Genomic DNA, 18,800 nt, shown 5'->3' with positions numbered 1-18,800 from the left:
TAAATTCTTTATGCATGGCCGTTTCTGAATACCAATCAGCAGTCAAAAATGCTGATTGACTTGTAAAGAAATAAGATATTTAGATACATTAAAGCCCCTTCTGTTTACCCATAACCATTCCTTCCCTGCTGTCTGATTTTGCAGATAAGCCCCAATTCGTTGTCCAAGCTACGTTACCTGGAGAGCCTGGACCTGAGCCACAACAACCTGGAGAGCCTGTCGCCGAGCTGCTTCTCAGGGCTCCCTCTGGCCGAGGTGGACCTCAGCTACAACAGCTTCCAGGACTTCGACATGGGCGCGTTCGCTTCCAAGGTGAATGGCGAGCCCCTCGTCGTGGATCTGTCCCACAACAAGCTGGTGTCAGTCTCCACCACCTTGCACGGAAGAGTTTTACACATCCAGAGTGTGAATCTGTCGGCCAACCATCTGGTGAACGTACCCAGCATAGCAGGACTTCCGCTGAGGTACCTCAATCTGGACGCCAACCCCATCGCCAAGATCAGGGAGGGGGCCTTCGCTCACCTGAAAGACTTGGCCTACTTATCCCTCAGCGGCCTTCGCGAGCTGCGGGAAGTCGAGCCGAACAGCTTTAAAGGTCTCCAGAACCTGCAAGTTCTGGATCTGTCCAACAACCCCGAGCTCAGGAGCCTAAACCCCGCGGTCTTCAGTGGACTCGGCTCCCTGCAGGAGCTGAACTTATCTGGCTCCAGCGTAGCGTCTCTGCCAACCAACATGCTGACCCACCTTCCCAGCATTAAGAGCATCACCCTTGGTCAAGGCGTCCACTGCTGGAAGACCCAGAAGCAGGGGCAGTTCCATCGGCAGATGGGACAGGTCCAACATAACGAGGTGCTGCTCTGTAACACGGAGGGCGTTGTGTTGTAAGACTGTATCTGATCCCCGAAGGCCTTCAGTCCTGATTGCAGGACTGCGGCTCGTCTGCTTTGATATGCAAAACAGATTTGTTTTTATTTGGTTTTTTTAGTTGCTCTCACTCAGTCCAGGGTGACACTGTGCATTATCTCCTAAGGTTTTTATTGTAGCATTCAAAAACTCTTGGCCAAATCAGCCTACGTATTGCTATTTCATTAATCTACAGAACAACCTCTTTCATGTCCGAGCATATTAAACTTACTAACCTTCCATGAACCCATCCTGTTACGTTACTTAAAATGTTGGCTTCATGTCGGTCAGTCCATAGGAACAGTTAAGGATCTACTTGCACTTTTCCCATATCCGGTGTTTTCTTTAATAATGCACTTCGTCTGGTGCGAGAAAATCTTAATGAGAGTATTCCGAATCCTCCCCACCTTATCCGCACTGATGGATAGTATCACTACTTGACCACTAAGTTCTCATTTGACTTTGAATGTGATGCCTGATGGAAAAGACTAAAGGACTATTCTGAGAAGCATTTTAACAGGACTTATACCACTCTGTTTATTTATTTAATTGTTTTTGAAGCTACGGCCACAAGCTATTCAGCTTAGTTTAGTACAAAGACTGGACCCATGGGGAAACCATCATCTATACTACTCCGGATATTTAAAAAAAAAAGATTTTTTTTTTTTTTTGCTGTGTTTGCTCCTCCAGTTCACATTCAAACTGTTTGGGTAGGAAAGCAAGAACCATCAAAATAACACTTTCTAAAGTGGAGATATTTAAAGAAAACCCTCCAGTTTCGGTGTGTCCTAGAAACCAAAACAACGATGGTGCTGTTTTCACAGGATTTTCTACATCCACCTCTCTCCGGGGGTAGTATCTCACTGGGCTCAGACTGTTGGAGAATAGTTGGTGGCTCAACATTGCAATAAAAATAGTTAAATTCTCAGCTGCAGTCTCGCTGAATTCAGCTAAGTGACCAGCGAGCCGTACGGCTTCATTTTGAGTGGACAGTGCTTTCAAATCGAGGCCTATTTTCGTGCGCGCAGCTCATAAATTTCTATTCTTATCTTTGCTCAATTCCCACAACGAACCTGCGTTGGCGCACTTTTTTACCCACCTTGGCAGCCGCCGCCGCCATTTATGATTTAATCTACCGGATTACGTTTTTGAAATGAAGATTTGGACCAGATTTTAAAATAATTCGTACCTAACAACATTGTGGTCCTTAGACGTGGACGCTCAGGGCTGTAACCTCGGATGTTTTCAGACACAACTCAAGCAACAAGGCTGCGAGGCGCTGCTCTGGGTTTATTGTTAATGTGGACTCTCCTGCTCACTGGCATGGTCATGGTAGGGGGGGATCCAGGCGGATTCTGTAACTAATGTCCCCCTGGTTCCAGTCTTAAATCAGCAGTGTGCAGCATTCAGGGGCAACATGTTGGCAGAGAAGCATTTGATCAGTATTTTTATTACAGCTACCAGCAGTTTTTTTTTTTTTTTTTTTACCTGACAAAGCAAGTCCTCAAACACAGAGTCTGCCGACGTGCTCCAAACGTAGAAGAGTGGTTAAACGGTTGTGTATGACAGCTGACGATGGAGAGGTTGAGTTTTTATCCATCAGCTGATTGTTTCTACGTGGAGCTTTTCTCAGACCAAACCCCGAACCCCAGATTTGCCCCTCAACCCGCTCGCCCCCCTTGTTGGGGGTTTCGTAAATGAATGTAAAGTACTGAATGTAATAAAAAAAGAAAAAAAGGCTGCAGTTTGCAGCTTCACCACTAGGTTGACCTAAATCCCACACACGCGGCTCTTTTAAGGAGAAACTAAACCGAACGGCTGCTAGCAAACACAAGTATTTCCCAAGAATGTTCAACCGTAAATTCCAAAGATAAGATTTCTGTCTGGTTTTGTTTTGTTTGTCGTTTTCCTCCAATGAAGTAGAGTTTTATGACTCCGACAGAACGACCGCTTCATCACTTTGACCAGCCCTTTTTACGCCACGCTCAGTCCTTGTCTCTTAACGACTTCACACAGCACCAGTAAACAAACTGTGACCAAAAGTCCTCTTTAATCCACTCTCTCGCTTTCTAGTTGAACAAGTTGTTTTGTGTTGTTTTTAAATATAACGTTTGGACCAAAAACAAAACAAAAAAAAAAGACTGATAACTTATTGCATATTTAGTACAACTGCTCCTGGGATGCCTTTAAAGCACACGTGGAAACCTTCATGGCATTATTTTAGTATTTAGGGGACAATCAGCTCTATAAAAGACGGGGGTTTGTGATTGTAATCCGGTTTGGGATTTGTTGGGAATCTTTTTATTTTCTCACGTTTTTGGGTTCAGAGGTCTATATTTGTATGAATGTAACTACACTGTAAATAACTTTATATGTGTGTGTGAATCCTGTAATAAATGGACCTTTCTCACATGTTTTGAGTGTTGTTCGTGATTCCTGTAAAAAAAACCGATGTAGAAAGACGAGCACACGTAGTGTCTGCGCTTTCACTGTGGGCTTTTTGTGTCTGCAGAGGACTGAATCATCTGAATCATAGCAGGGTGTGGTTCTTCTCCGGGACACGAGGAAAGGAGGCTTAGATGTGACTGGTTTATCCTCACAGTCATGTCTTTTCTCTTTTTTTTTCCATGTAGATCAGTAGCAGATGGTGTGCAGAACGTATTTATGTTTAGCTTTTGTTTTGTTTTTTTATAGAACTCAAACTTTTGCAGTGGTGTTTAAAATTTAAAAAAAAATGCTGTCAAGTGGGAAGAGTGGTTCCCGCGCTACGCTGGGCTGGTAGCCTGCCAACGAGCTGAGAGGGAAGAAGAACCAGCTGAGAAGGGAGGAAAAAGAGAAAAAAACGGGGGAGAAAAGTGGATATCGGACACAACGGCCAAAAGACATCTTGTGCACGTCTGGCACTGAGTACAGTATTGGCTTTGTAAGATAAATAAAACCTTCACAATGAGCCCTGTTTTCTGTGACACATCTTTTAATCTCCAGGAAAACACTCTACCACAAGAGGGTTTTCAGCTGTTGCATCAGAGGTGTGTGTGTGTGTGTTCCTGAAGGCAGCTCCAGAATAAACCGGAGTTTTCAGCGAGTCATTAACCCAACCTAAACCTTTTGCAGTTTCCTGGAGGATCTGGAAGTCTGCGTGAGTCAAACTTGCTCTTCCCATTGAGAGTCTGAGGGCTGAAACAGAAAGCCTTCGGTACGCAGACCCCCACTGCAGAAAACACTTCCAGATGTGTGGGTGGGTTGAGTTTTTTTTTTTTCTCTCTCGTGTAAAACAATGGTGTGTTTAGACTCCCCCCACCACCACCACCAAATAAAAAAAACAAGCAAAAAAAAAAAAAAATCCAACCATCCATCATAAACCTCTGCAGCTGCAGTCACCAGAGTGGTATTCTGAGAATTTGGCGTTCTCGTTGTGCCCTTGTTCCAAATTTGTCATCCATCAAGACACTGACCCAAGCAGACCTCTCCACTCTGGAGATAAAAACAAACAAACATCTGTCACATCCGCTGTTCTTTAGTCTTAAACAACACAACAGAATTCCTGTCTTTATTGTATAAACAAAAAAATAGATGCAGCTTTTGATGAAAAGAGTATTTCTTAAAGTATACGTCGAGTTATTTACGTACTTTGTTGGAAACGTAAAAAGAGCCCCGCCTGACTCAACATTTCTTATGGTTCTGTTGGCTTTCCACTTTTGATTGTCATGATGGGGGGTGGAGAAGGAGGCGAACCCAGTGCGCTGACTCATCTTTCAAAAAGAAACTAATTTATTAAAATAAAAGATTATCAAAAACAAAGGCTGACGTGGCAGCAAAACCAAACATAAGTAAATCCAAAACTGAGACACAAGCAAACCTAAGACAGAAAACGAGAGGGACAACCAGACAGCGCACGAAGTGACAATGAACGAGCAGTGAGTGGAGGAGATGACTGGGTTTTAAAACAAAGGGTAATTAAGTGAAGTGGGCACAGGTGAGTGATAACAACTAGGATCAGGTGGAGATGGGCGTGGCAGGAAAACAAGAGACTGACTGAGGAGAAGTGAATGATGACAGGAAACAAAGACACAAGGAACAAGAACTGAACTAAGACTAAACAAAAATGACTGAACAATAAACTCAAACTGAAACAAGAAAACAATAAAAGCAATAAACTGAATACAAAAACACAAAGAAAACCCAAATCCTGACATTGATGTTATTAGGATAGGCTTTAAAGATGCATGATTATTTATAGTTTTAATATTACACAGTTCTCCAGTATCCGTTTCGCAATATGAACAGAATCCACAACTTGGACCCCACTTTGTTGACTACCGTTGAAAGTCGAAGGTGGATGTTTATGATTTTGTCCTTGTCCGGGTGTCCAAAATGTCTCCTGAACCCGAGACTATAGCTACAACTCCATCATTTCTCACCTTAGTCTAAAACTCTGGCATAAAAGGTCAGTGGATGATATGCATTCCTTCATAGGCCTTTACTGGAGTTTGTTGTTTAGCTCTGAACTAACACTTTACAGGATCAATCATGGATTATTGTTTTTTTTTTTCCCAAAAAAAACACACTGTAGTGTGATTCTAAGATGAAACCGCAACTACATCCTAAAAACAAGTAAAAACAGACCAAATCTGGTTAAAGGATATTATCGTTATGCTTAGGATGACAAGAGTAGAGTGTGCTGATCCTCAGGTCAAAATTTTGCAAAGTTTTCTCCAAATTCTTGACATAAGCATTTTTTCCTCTGCTTGTGTGATGACTGCTGTGAAGCCCGGGGGAGGATCAGTGAGGGTTTGGGGGAATTTGCTGCGGGAAAAGTTGGTGAGCTTAAACAAACATGGATATCACTCCATCTCGCAGGGCATTAGGAGCTCTTGGAGTGGTTTTAACTTTGTCGTGCAGCAAGACGCCGACCCCAAGCACACCTCCGGGCTTCGAAAAACTACTTAGAGAAGAATGAGAAGCAATAGGGCCCATCAGTCATGCCACCTGAACCTCTCTGGGTTGACCTCCACTGAAAGGTTCAGATGTTCCTGCCAAAAAAGAAAAGAAAAGGAAAAAAAAAAAATGCATGTGGAGAAAATCCGACAGGTCACGTTGGAAAACCAACAGCCGGGAAGGCCAGAGAGTGCAGCGCTAAAATTACAGTCAAAAGTCCTTATTTTCAGAGATAAATACGTGATATTTAAACACAGTGACTTCCTTAATAATTATGTTTTTGCATTTCCTGACAGTATTGTGTCCCAGGTACAATAAAAGCGTCAAAAAATCAGTCATGGAGCTCAGAGTTTGGAGAAAATGGCAGACATCTTCCTCCTGGCTATGCTAATAGTTAGCCAAACACTGGCCCACTTTATATAGTTTTTCGGGTTTTTAAAACAACCTTTAATCAAAAGTGAAATACTGGTGTGAAGGAACGCTACATTAGCTAATATTAAACCTCTACACTTTCATCTGACATAGTTTATTTGGAGGTGAGTAAGCCGACATGCTGATCAGGTGAACTGACAGCCTACATTCAGCAGCCTTGGGAGAAACGCGGAGGACAAACTAAACGCTTAATGTCATGCAATAGTGCGGAGGTTTAATATCGGCTAATGTAGCGTTCTTTTACACCAGTAGTACTTTTTTGAAAAAACTTGTTTTGTAAGCCTGAGAAACGATAATAAAAAGTGTCACCACCCTCGGCTCCTTTTACCCCAGGCGAGGGAGAACTCTGAAAATTTACTCTTTAAGGACAAAAGAGCTTGAGTTTAAGTATTTATTCTCATAAGGCAGATAATTAGTACAAGGCCAGCGCTTGGACTTCGATCTACAACATCTTAAAGATGAATCCAGAGGCAGAAACCCAGAACAAAATAATCGTCGACTCATATATGGCCTCTTTTACACGGGCCCTAATTCAGAAGTCCGGCTCTACTCCACTCTACTCGGCTCGGCTCGATAAAGAATGCATCGTGTCTACACTGGCCAGTTTGGTCGGATTCTCCTGAGACTTCAGGAAGAGAGGCGCAGTGGAAGAAATGCTCTGGATGCCGCAATTGTTGCGCAGAGTAGGATGGCTGTTATCCGCCGGAGATTTCAGGCTTTACAGCACCTTCAGCTGGGGGACAGACGGCATAAACGTTGCAGGGTAAGCTAACGCTGTTGTTTATATTCCTACCTTCGCTCTTTATGCTTGCATCTGGTCACACCCATGACCAATGAGTGAACAGGAGCTAAGCTTGCGCCGCCCACGAAAGCAGGGCCGGCCCGGCTGGCCCTACTCTGAAGCAGGGACCAAAGAAGCAGGGCCAACCTCGAAAACATGCCGGTGGAAACGCTCGCAAAGCAAGCCGAGTAGAGTGGAGCCGGGACCTTTAGAGCCCGTGTAAAAGGGCAATAGGCTCTGCTCGTCACAGAGGGCAGGAGTAGAAGGAGCAGTAATCGTACTATGTGTAGCCAAAAAACTGGCTTTAACAGGTTCAAACGAGTGGTTCTGTAGGTGTAATGCAACCTTGACGTGTAAGCATGTGGCAGCTAATGGAAGATAGCTTTTAATATGGTTAAAATCTTTAAAACAGCGGCAGAAAGCTGCCGAGTAACTGATTTACCTCTCTTTAAGACTTAATCTTACTTTAGGACATATCTAACACTAGCCTGCCATCGTCTCTATCTTCCATGCTCACTGATAAGGTGCTAACTACTGATAACTTTTTGACACACCATCACTTCTAAACTGACCAGATCATCCCTTTAAACAAAGAGCTATCTACAACACGTAAGATATTAAATCTTCATAACATTTCTACAGAACCCCTTGTTTAACTATTGCTTAAACATTATTTTCAACACGATGATATCTGTGAACCACGTAGAGGACAAACTTCCTGTTAACAACAAAAAGCTGAACTGCGACTGTGCTGCCCTCAGTTAGTGACATAAAGTGAGACATTTCAGTAGGCCACTATCAAAAGATGGCTCCTTCTCTTCCGTATTGCAGTAATTTTCAGCATTTACAGCATGTATAAGACAACAGCATAATAAAACTCCTGACATGCTTTTGTCCTGACATGATTTCCTGACATGCTTTTGGGTTTGGTGCCATCTGGACACCCGTTTGAAAACTTCCCCTGTTTGTGTGTTGGTTTCTTATACTCCAACATCTGTACAGTTCAGCCAGCGTAATTTAATACAGCGCTGCCGGGCTCCAAACATGTATAATCTGTGCACGTGTATCCCCAGACTAGACATGCAATAAAACACTATTTTTTCTTTTTTTTTAAGCCAAGTAGTGAAAGGAAACATGTATCCTGTCGAGTTTATAAAAAAAATAAATAAATAAAGAAGACGTTTTGGCACGTGTTTTATCTGTCTTGCTAAGACAGGCTGCGACTTTTAATCGGGCTGTGTTTGCCAAACTGCTGACGCCGCCGAGATGGATAGTTACTTTCCCATCGCATAAAAGAAACAGACATATTCCAACATGTTTTATCTCATCATCTCGCTCTTCGGTTCTCAAGCAATGTCATAGTTTAGATGCCTCGCAATCTAAAACCACTCTCAGGCAAAAAAAAAGAAGAAAAAAAAGCCAGCTTGCATATCTTAGGTGCATGTTTTCAGTCTAAATATTTGACATTTTTCCCCCTTTTACCCTAAAAGCTAAAGAAAATGCAGTTTTTTTTTTCTTGTCTTGTATTTGTGTCGAAAATCCTTTTTTTAAATTAAGCTTTATCTTCAAAACAGCAAGTTAAGCATGCAGTTTGCATAGTTGCAGTGTGAAGAAATGAGAAGGTAATGACTTGCTTCTCTGCGGTGATCTGGCAGTGAGATGCAATTATTTCAAAGTGGAAGGAAGCTTTGAACTGTGCGTAATTTATTCAGGCAAGCAGAACCGGGGTGTCTCTTTATTAAACGCTCCGCTCTTGCTCGAGCAGCTGTCAAACAAACGTAATGTGACCTTCCCGGCGAGATCCTCTGGAGATCAGAGCCTGCTCGAGCGAATAAATCCCCTCGCCCCTGCTCCGACCGAACGCTGGGAGGGTTTTAAGGTCTTCATTCCTGCAGAATCGCAGGATTTGCTGTAGCTCCCGCGGTTTCTGAGTTTCGTGGCGGAGTTAGTCCTTCAGGTGGCTTTGGCCGCCGAGACGTCCGACGCTCTGAATGCCCTCTGGGTTGTGTTGTGCTGCCGTGACAAAGGACACCAGGCACGGTGTCAGCAAACTGCAGCTCAGCACAGAGGTTTTGTTTTTCAGACGAACAAACACAAAAAAAGGAAAGAAAAAAATCAGCTTGGTTGGTCTCAGGCTGTAGCGGTTCGCTCGTCATCTGAAAGCCCCTCTGTACGGATTGAAGCCCGTCTTTCCGCATCTGGACTTTGGATCTTTATTTAAGTTTGAACAGCAACGTTTATTGCAGATGTCCTGCACACAGAAAAAAAATGTGATGCCGTACGTAGTTTAGGCTAGATGAATATACAGTATGTGGTACATGTCTTTGAAATTACAGCACCAAAACTGAAATGAAGATGGAGTGATACACATTTTTGCCCTTGCAGAGTCGCTAAAGGAGTCGAGGTCCAGTCTCTCCAGTGAATCTGGAGAAGGTATGGCCGTGTTCCCCGAGGCATTTTGTTGGGGGTGTCAAGGCCGCTGTTCAAGACCCTCGGGTCCCTCTGTATAACCAAAGCAACAGCTGTGTGCCCATCCTCAAAACAAGATGGAGCCTTGGACTCTGCCAGGGCAGTCCCTTGTCTCCTATCCTGTTTCTGGTGTTCATGGTTCATGGACAGGATCTCAAAGAGGGGGGGGTCTGGTTTCGGAACCTTAGAGTCTCGCCTTTGCTTCATGAGGGGGATATGGTTCTGTTGGCGCCTACAGGTCATGACCTTCAGCGTGCACAGCCGAGTGTGAAGCAACCGCGACGAGGGTCAGCTCCTCTAAGATTGAGGCTGTGGTTCTCAACACGAAAACCCAAGGGGTGAGTCTCTGCCTTCAAGGTGAGTCTTATGCACGAGTGACAGTAGGATGGAGTCAATGGATGAGGCCGTTGCTGCTGGTGAAGAATGAGCTGACCCGAATGGCAACGCTCTCGATTTGCTGGCCCCCTCTTCGTTCCAACCCTCACCTGTGGTCATGTGATCACGACCGAAAGAACGAGATCCCAGATACAAGCGGCTGAAATGAGCTTCCTTCACAGGGTCGCCGGGCCCAGCCTCAGAGGTAAAGTGAGGAGCTCAGAGTCGAGCCGCCACACTTCCGTATCGAAGGGAGTCAGCTGACTAGGAGGCCTCCTGGGCGCCTACTTGTGGAGGTTTTCCTGGGCACATCCCGCTGGGGCAGACCTGGGAACGCCTTGGGATTCCCCAGGAGGAGCTGGGCAGTGTCTCTGGGTAGAGGGAGGTCCAGGTTTCCATGACCTGAGCACAAATAAGCAGAATAAAAAAGAGGTGGATGGAGTATTGACAGTAAACGACAGACTAGAAGATTCACTCGCTTAGAATGAATGAAAAAACAACAAAGTCTCCCCAGCAGCAGGTTCAGGTGGGAGGAGGAAACACTGAAGGTTTACAAAATACTTTTTTTTTGCTTTCTAGCTCCAATTCCCAGAATTTAATATGTAAGGAAGATTTATATTACACATGCAGTTTTGGCACCAAAATATGAAGCAAAGCCAACAAGCCTTTAGCTAAAAAGTACTTTGGAGTGTACTCGATCCGATCCATGGACAGTGGACCTGGTAGGCCTGTATGCCTGTGCCCTACTTTGTTTTTAGCCATTAAACAAATCGCTTTAATCATACAAAATTAAATGCAATAGGTCTATGGGTCCTGTTTTCTCAGCTTGTTAAAAAGCAACTAAACAGGTTCATGTGAAACAAGGCGACCTTTCTTACCCCAACCCGCCTCTCATGGATTGTTAGCCTCTGCCTTATCAAACAATTGGCCAGCTGAGACATAACAGCTATAATTAAGAGTCTAACCTTTCCTAAAGAAATGCTTATCGCCCGCCGCCTTTCAGGCCAGAGCGGAGATCACCTTACGTAGAGAAATGACAAAGTTGTTGCCGTTTTGGTCACACCTTGAAAATAAAGTTATACTCAGCCTCATGCGATCTGTTAGCGGTCTGAGTGTGTGTTGGGAAAGACTCTCAGCTACTACCACACCGAACTCTAGCTCGATGTCTGTAAAACTGCCTGACATGTAGCCATTTTGGGGTTTTCTAAGTTCAGCCGGCACACACACACACACACACACACACACACCCACACACACACACACACACACAGACAGACACACATGGGCAAAAACAAATATTGTAATAAACTCTAAAACCCTCGCGGTTGGAACAGCGATGTGTGTTCACGCGTTGAGACCATCCTGTGTGTTTCCGAGGAAATGACTGTTCTCATCATCAGACTTCACCTCTGTGAGTCACTTTTGAAGTCATTTCACAAAAAACACGTCCACGTGGGTCTTGTTCAGCCAGACCGGAAAGCAACATTAATTTCACTAATTCCTCTCAAATATCAGCAAAAACACAAAAAGTATAAAATCCCCTCACACGGCTCCACAGACACGCAAACCTTAGTTCCTGTTTTGCCTTCAAGGAGTCTGGGAACAGTATCTGAACAGCCCAGTTTCTTTATCTAGCATCGTTTCAATTAAAAGGAAACAAAAAAACAATCGTTCTCGCCCAAGGAGCAACTTCATCGCTCCCCACTGCCGACAGCGTTATTTAGTCAAATAAACAGAAATGAGTCACCGGATGATGCCACGCACAGTTCTGGCTGCCAAAAATAACAACCTGGGAGTTCTGCTTTCTTTGGAAATCTGGTGAATACGAATTATCAGGAGGGGAAAAAAACAAACAAACAAAGCTGTCTTGAAAGTTTGATTATCTTTGAGGGACAAACCGAGAGCAGCAGAGGAGGACGATCTGTAATGTCTGTGCGAAGGAGCTCGGGGGTTTTCCTCCTGGTTTTCGCAGAAGGAGAGGCTACCCGGAGACACAGAAGGCAGGGACGCCGCTTTATGGCTTGGAAGCAAACTGCGCTTTCTTCAAGGTCTCTAGAAATCAGAATTCAGAGCAACAGTGAGCCATTCTGCTCTATACAAGTCCAGGGCGTGAACCTAAGGACTGAAGCGTCTCCATTAATCCAGACAACAACAACAACAACAACAACAACAAAAATTACATCAGAAGTTGAGGTTTAATCAAGAAAAGCGCGCTATGACTTCAGGTAGCGGTGCTCTGTGCGGCGTAGGCAAAAATTTGCAAAGAAAGGCGAAAGCTTTGCACGTGCAAAAGAATTCATTACTGACATTAGTCAGAAAGCTCAGAGCAGAGACATCATCATCAACAACAAAAAGTTGTTGTCAATTAAGTCGTTCGTTTGGGGAGGTGTGAACGCTTCAATCCAACTCTGATGTGAACCAAAAAAGCAAACTCTGGTCCGCCTAAAAACCTCGGTCTCGGTTCGGTTGAAGTGAACTCAGGCGCAGTTCGGATGCATATGTGAATGCAAGCGGACCGGAGACCATTCCAAAAGCAGGAAGTGGACTACAGCACAGGGCCTTCTGGGTAAATACGACCAAATCCAACACCTTTCTACCACTAGAGGGAGAAATGGCTCTTGATGAGACATGGAAACCACAGCAGCTGAAAATGGAACAGATGTTGACATTTTGGTCCCGAATGGAACCGAGTCTACGGGACTATCAGGTGTGAATGCACCCAGAATTTACACAACTGAAATTAAACACCTTTTATTCTTTTAAACAATCAGTTTAGGTTTTTTTGATTACTGGAGCGTTTCGTCTCAGTGTGATGATTTAACACACTCTAACTTTTGAGGTTTCTAAACTAGTGCAAACAAACTCTTCTTCCCTTCCAAAAACTTCACCCTTCTTATCCAGTTTGTGCATCCAAACCTAGGTATTTTTTTATTGTCTTCTTTAACTCGATGTGTCTCTTACTGCTTCGAGACTTACGGTTTTCTCTTAAATCCTCCTAAAATGCAGAGTGTGTACACCTAAGGCCCCAACGAGTTTCATTATATTTGAAGCTCAGAATTTTAACTTTACTTAAAACTCTGCAGAAATGTAAAAACTCACACGCGTGATGACCAGACACTTCCACCACCGTGTCAGGGAGTGACAGACACAGGTGTGTGGTTACCGCAGAGACCCTAATGAGTCACTTGCAGCAGCTTTAACATTTCGTCTGATCCTGGTTACTTTAATGTAGAATATTACAAAAGTAAGTCCCACGTTACTGCAGGATCGAAGAATTCTGGACCTTCAGACAGCTGCTGCTTTGGCCCCCTTCAGAACATTTAAACATTAACACCAAGTTACACTAAAACCAGTTCTAATATCATTATTTACGATATTGATCTGGCTCAGCTTTACTGCTCAGTTGGACGGTGCCGTTTTTAAACCCTTGATTAGATAACGGCGTTCTTAGACTCCAGTCAGCCGGTTTCTGGACTTTATGGGCCTGCTCTGGATCGTCGCGTGCTGATCAATAACCGCTGAGTCAGCGTTTCATCACGTTCCGGTATCAAAGGTGAGGGAGCTCACAGGCCGGGCCTTTTCAGTCAAACAAAGCTTCGAGAACAACGTGAGCACACACCGGCTTTACTCTTTCACTCAGGTACAATGAAAAAGAACCAGCAAACTGCTGACCTTTGACCCTTTACATTTCCAGATCGCATCGACAGAAACTGTTTTCTGCTGAAAGCACTGAATGCCTGCTGACATTTACTTGAAGAAAATGTAGCCGAGTTGTGAAAGGTAAAAGGAGCAGGACACTAGCTGAGAGCTAAAAGTAGCAAAAAGCTAGAAAAACAAATAGCAAAACAAACACGAGCTATAAGCAGCAAAAGGTTAGCAAAGATTGCAAAAAGTTATCTTAAACCTAAAAGTGCCAAAAGGCAAGCTACAAGTATTAAAAGGCTAGCTTGAAGCTAAAAGGAACAAAAGGCTAGCTAAAACCTTAAACATTCAGAATGGTAGCTAAAAGTAGCAAAACGCTAGCTTGAAGCTAAAAGGAGCAAAAGGCTGGGTAAAGGCTAAAAATAGAAAAATGCTAGCAAGAAGCTAAAAGGAGCAAAATGCTAGCTAAACTCTTAAACAAGCAAAACAAAAACTAAAAGGAGCAAATAGTTAAAAGTTAAAAGTAGTTTAAGGCAAGCTAAAAGTATCAAAAGGCAAGCTAGAAGCTAACAGTAGCAACAAGCTGGTTAAAAGTGGCAAAACAGTAGCTGAAAGCTAAAAGCAGCATAAGAAGTCAATGATCTGAAGCAGATTTCAAAGAGAACAATGCTTTTCAAGGATCTGAAGAGATCTCCATGTGTTACCATGGTGAAAATATTTGTAAATAAATTTAATTATTACAAAAAGGATACCATTTATAAAGACCCGAAAGTCTTAGCACCCATCTCCTGAATGAGCTGAATGTGTTCATAGGCAAAGGGCTGAAGTAGCACAAAGTATGCAGGAGTAGTTAGATTGTACAAAGCATACAGAATAATAAAAATCAGGAAAACAATACTGAAAAAAAAAAAAAAAAGTTTTGGGGTTTTGTTCAAAAATGAGCCCCTCTGCTCCCACTGTGAATAATCGGCTCAGTGCAGGGGCAGCAGAGGTCTTGCATCACCTTTTCTTTTTTTGCTTTCCTGTAGTTGTGTGCTGTATATGGAGTTTCCCAGAAGAAACGGGATCTGTCCCGAGACCGCTGCCCTTCCTGTCATTCTCCTCCATCTGGTTTCCATCAGGAGCTGCTGCTGCTGCTGCGAAGGTTTCCCCCGGAGAATAAAAGGCAGATCTCTCTTTCCCCTCCACTCGCATTTAGTCTCATCTTCATTCATCCGCTCAGTTATTTATTTATTTAGGCCAGTTTGCCTCTGCAAAAAGAAAAATAGAGAAGCATTTTATGAAGAAGTTAACTTTAATATTAAATAACATGCCACACTGTTATGTTTACTTTTCTGGCCTATCTGTTTGGAGCTCATGTCGGTCTGGACCTGGTAGGCCTGTATGCCTGTAAACTACTTTGTTTTAACCATTAAACAAATCGTTTTAATTATACAAGATTAAATGCAATAGGTCTGCGAGTCGTGTTTTCTCAGCTTGTTATAGTGACTGTGGTGGCGGCTCACGGGCCCGATCGGCGGCTCTAGAAATCTGTTCCCACCTTGGATTAGGTCGTGGTGGCGCAGTATTCACGAGGATTTGAAACTTTCTCCTCCTGTTGTGGCTGTACATTATGATCCTAAGCTGCAGTAAAACCTTCCGACTCAGTGTCTGTGGTCTTCTCCTGGTGCTCCGGTTCAAGTCCTCGCCTTTTTCTTTCTTTCTTTTTTTGGGTCACAGCGTTCAGGCTGAGGGGTCCAGCAGTGACTGTAATAAGATTAAGGGCCTACCTTTCCCTGAAGGAACGCCAGAGATTTAGCCTCAGATCATCTTATGATGAGAAACGATGGCGTCGGAGCTTTGTTGGTGAAAACTTGAAAAAATAACGTGCACAATCTCATGCGATATTGCAAGAGGTCACGCTCAGAGTATTTGTTGCGAACAACTCTCAGCTACTACCGCGTCACATTTTAGCTCAATATTTGCAAAACCGGCTGAGTTAGATCCATTTCTGTGCTGGCTAAGGTGGATTTGCTGTGGCAGCCATCTTGAATTGGATTGATTACAAAAGCTAATGACTTGTAGACGTGCTTTGGATGTTCACTTGTTGAAAGTTTCATTAAAATCCGTCCAGTGGCTCACGAGATATTTTGCTAACAGACAGACGGACTTGACTTTAAAAAGTTAAGGGTAAAGATTTTAAAACAAAAATGAGGGGCATTTGGGGTATTTGTTGGGTATGACTCTCAGCTACAACCACACCAACCTTTAGCGCAACATTGGTGATGTTTTGTGAGGTGAGTTGGCCTTGAGGCTGGCTCTAAAGATTAGTCCTTGGTAAATAAATGTACATCCGGTGATTACTTTGTTCAAGTTCTTTTGAGTTATTTAGCTAACAGTCACACAAACATTACCGCCCACCTTTTGCCTATTTTGCAATAACATAATGAAGGAAACTTACCCGACTTTTAAATCTGAAGGGGCTAAAAGTGGCTTCATTTTTTGTTATTATTATGTTTATTTTTTTCTTATCTTGCCTGACTCTATAAAAGTCAACCCATAGTTTTTCTCGGTGTGTGCTGCATCTTTAACTGGATCTTAACACAAAGGGAAAGTTTAAAGAACAAACTGACTTCAGTCCATTTCTCAGCCATTCGCCTTCAGTCACTAAAGCTGGTTTGATTTCTTTCCCTCATCACGTCTCTGCCCTCGTTTCGAAAGGCTCATTTCAGAGTTTATTGCTTATTATTGCTGCGATTGTCTTTTTGTTATTGCTCTTTAAAACACAATCCTTTAAGTGGTGAACCAGAGGGATAATATGTTTGACAAATATGGGTGTAATTACGACACACATTTGATTAAAACATAAATTATGTTTTGTTTTTTTTGTTTTTTATCCTATCTGTGTTTCTGATAGCACATTTTTTTCCCGCCAAAGCCAATAGAAGTGATGAACAAACAGCCGTTCTGATCCGAGGATGCAGCTCAAACCAGACAAGCCTCAGAAAGGATGAAATAGAACGACTGCTTCACTGCACCCTGATCGCATCCCCCCCCTCCCCCACGAGCCCGGAGATTAGGCTTTACGCTTCACACGACACGGCCTCCGCAAACTTTCACAAGGTCTGCTCTTTTCCAACTTTTACGAACTGGACGCACGCTCTTAAAGGGGCAGCCAAGTCGCCATTGAGGCGACGTTGTCAGCCGCGACATCGGCCGTAGGGCGCGGAGTGTGGAGAAAGAGGCAGAAGTCGTCATCCGGGCTGGGCCGAATGAGTGCCATTGGTTTTGTTGTTTTAAATCATTTTCCAGGCTTATAAATAAATTTGCTCTCAAAAACAACATACCGTTGTGAAAGAATGCTGCATCAGCTAATATTAAACCTTGACACTGATTGTTGAGTTTGTTCCTGTTTCAGTGTCGGTGTTCCTACACAGATATGCATGTGATAGTGTTTACGCCAGTGGTGTCCAATCCTGGTCCTGGGGGGGCCACTATCCTGCATGTTTGAGATGTTTCTCTGCTGCCACACACCTGATTTGAATGACTGAGTGATTAGTAGGCTTCTGCAGAACTTGAAGACCTGCTGAGGAGCAGGGAAACAACTAAAACGTGCAGGACAGCGGCCCTCGAGGACCAGGAATGGACGCCACTGGTTTACGCTGATGCTGCTGAGGCCGGGAATGCATCAGTCCGCTGGGAGTTGATCAAGCCTTTGGACTGACTATGGACGGGCTGATCAGGTGGACTGAGACGTTTCCAGTCTCAGCACCGTAGGCATGTAACGGCCTATCTATGCTCAGCAACGGCAGTGTTGGAGAAACTCCAAACTCCGTGCTCTGTGACTGATGTTACGGCCAATAAGGTTCTAACTACTGATGACTGTTTGTCAGGACATCACTTCAGAAAATGACCAGACTATCCCTTTAAATCACACCTCAGCTACAGTACTCTAACACTTTATACTGAACTGACTCACCACACAGAGGCCAGTTACTGAAGTGGTTTGTGTTTAGGTTTTAAAATATGAAGCTTTAAGAGAATTTTATAAACTAATAGGAACATCATTTTAAATGGCGTTTGCACCGGGACACTTTGTATCATAGAAACTGAGCTCAAAGTGTGAAATATTGCTGGTTAACCTGCATTACAATCAATTAAATTGCCACCAAATTTGTTTTTTGAGGATCCCAGGAATTTTCAGCAGACAGTGACTGCAGTCAAAGTGTTGATAAGACTGCCCTCTGGTGGTAGAATGAAGAAATTGCATCAAACTGAAAATACACACTAAAGACAACTTCCTCGTCTTTGTGGCTTTGTGGTTATATGAATTTTGTTTTGTTCCCTGTGTGTTTCAGTGGGTTTACGTTATCAGTCGGGTCCTTATTTGTGCCTGCATTCCCCCCTGTTCGTTCCCTTGTGTCCATTTTCATTTCTGCTCTGTTTTCACACTTGGCTCTGGTTTCTCTTCATCTCCTCTGCAGCTGTGTTCGATATTTCTCGGTGTATAGTACAATTATGGTCTCTGGTTTTCAGTTCCCGTTTGTGGGTTCCCCGTCATTTGTTTTGTTTAAGCTTCTTACCTGCTGTGTTGTTTTTATCTTACATTTTAATGTTACCTTGACCTTTTGACCTGCCTCTTATTATTGTTGTGTGTCTAAACGTGGTTCTCAAGGTTCCGGTGCACTTTTGAAAACTGTGGAGTTTAGTTTTATTATGTGGATAAGTTTGGGGAAAAAAAGAAAACAAAGTATGGAGAAACATTAGTGTTTCCACTAATCGCATTTTCTGAAAGATTAAAGTCAAAATTGTAAAAAAATAAAAAAATAAAACAAGTTGCATGCAGACAAGACTGGGACGTTTTGTGGGATATATGGCTGTACGACTATAGATCATTAACCACAAATACAGCATCCAACATGTCTGTCACAAGGTCACCCAGCTCTAAAACATGCAAAGATTTTCATCAGCGCCACCATATAAACATTCCCAATATGTTGGCAGATGCTTCAATGTCAGAAAAGGCTTGAATCCTTGCTGAATTTCTGAAGATTTGAACCTTGAAAAGTACAGATTTTTATTGTGGTAATACTGCAGGTGTTACTTTTAAACCCATGTCCATTTTTTTATGTGTGTGTTTCATTTCACTAAGCATGTCCACAGTAAGTGCAGACATTTACTCTGTTAGTGGCTCTGCACACAAAAACCAAAACCTGATATAAAGTAAAACATACAGTTAGAGTTAAAGAAAAACACTCATTACGTCTTTATCCTGTGAAGA

The 18,800-nt window shown here is 43.2% G+C and overlaps 1 protein-coding gene across 1 annotated transcript in view; it reads left to right on the top strand.

Moving 5' to 3' along the window:
* The window catches only part of tsku (tsukushi small leucine rich proteoglycan homolog (Xenopus laevis)), a 12,495-nt gene extending 9,180 nt beyond the window's left edge, over positions 1-3,315 (top strand). The window contains exon 3 of the mRNA XM_017419980.3: positions 145-3,315. Coding sequence (XP_017275469.1) covers positions 145-885 — 741 coding nt within the window. The 3' untranslated portion in view covers positions 886-3,315. The remainder of the gene's footprint in view (positions 1-144) is intronic.
* The last annotated feature ends 15,485 nt before the right edge of the window (positions 3,316-18,800 follow it).

The sequence above is a fragment of the Kryptolebias marmoratus genome, linkage group LG2 (assembly GCF_001649575.2).
Source record: "Kryptolebias marmoratus isolate JLee-2015 linkage group LG2, ASM164957v2, whole genome shotgun sequence".
NCBI lineage: Eukaryota > Metazoa > Chordata > Actinopteri > Cyprinodontiformes > Rivulidae > Kryptolebias > Kryptolebias marmoratus.
Note: the sequence above shows the minus strand (reverse complement) of the source record. Positions and strands in the feature narration are given on the sequence as shown.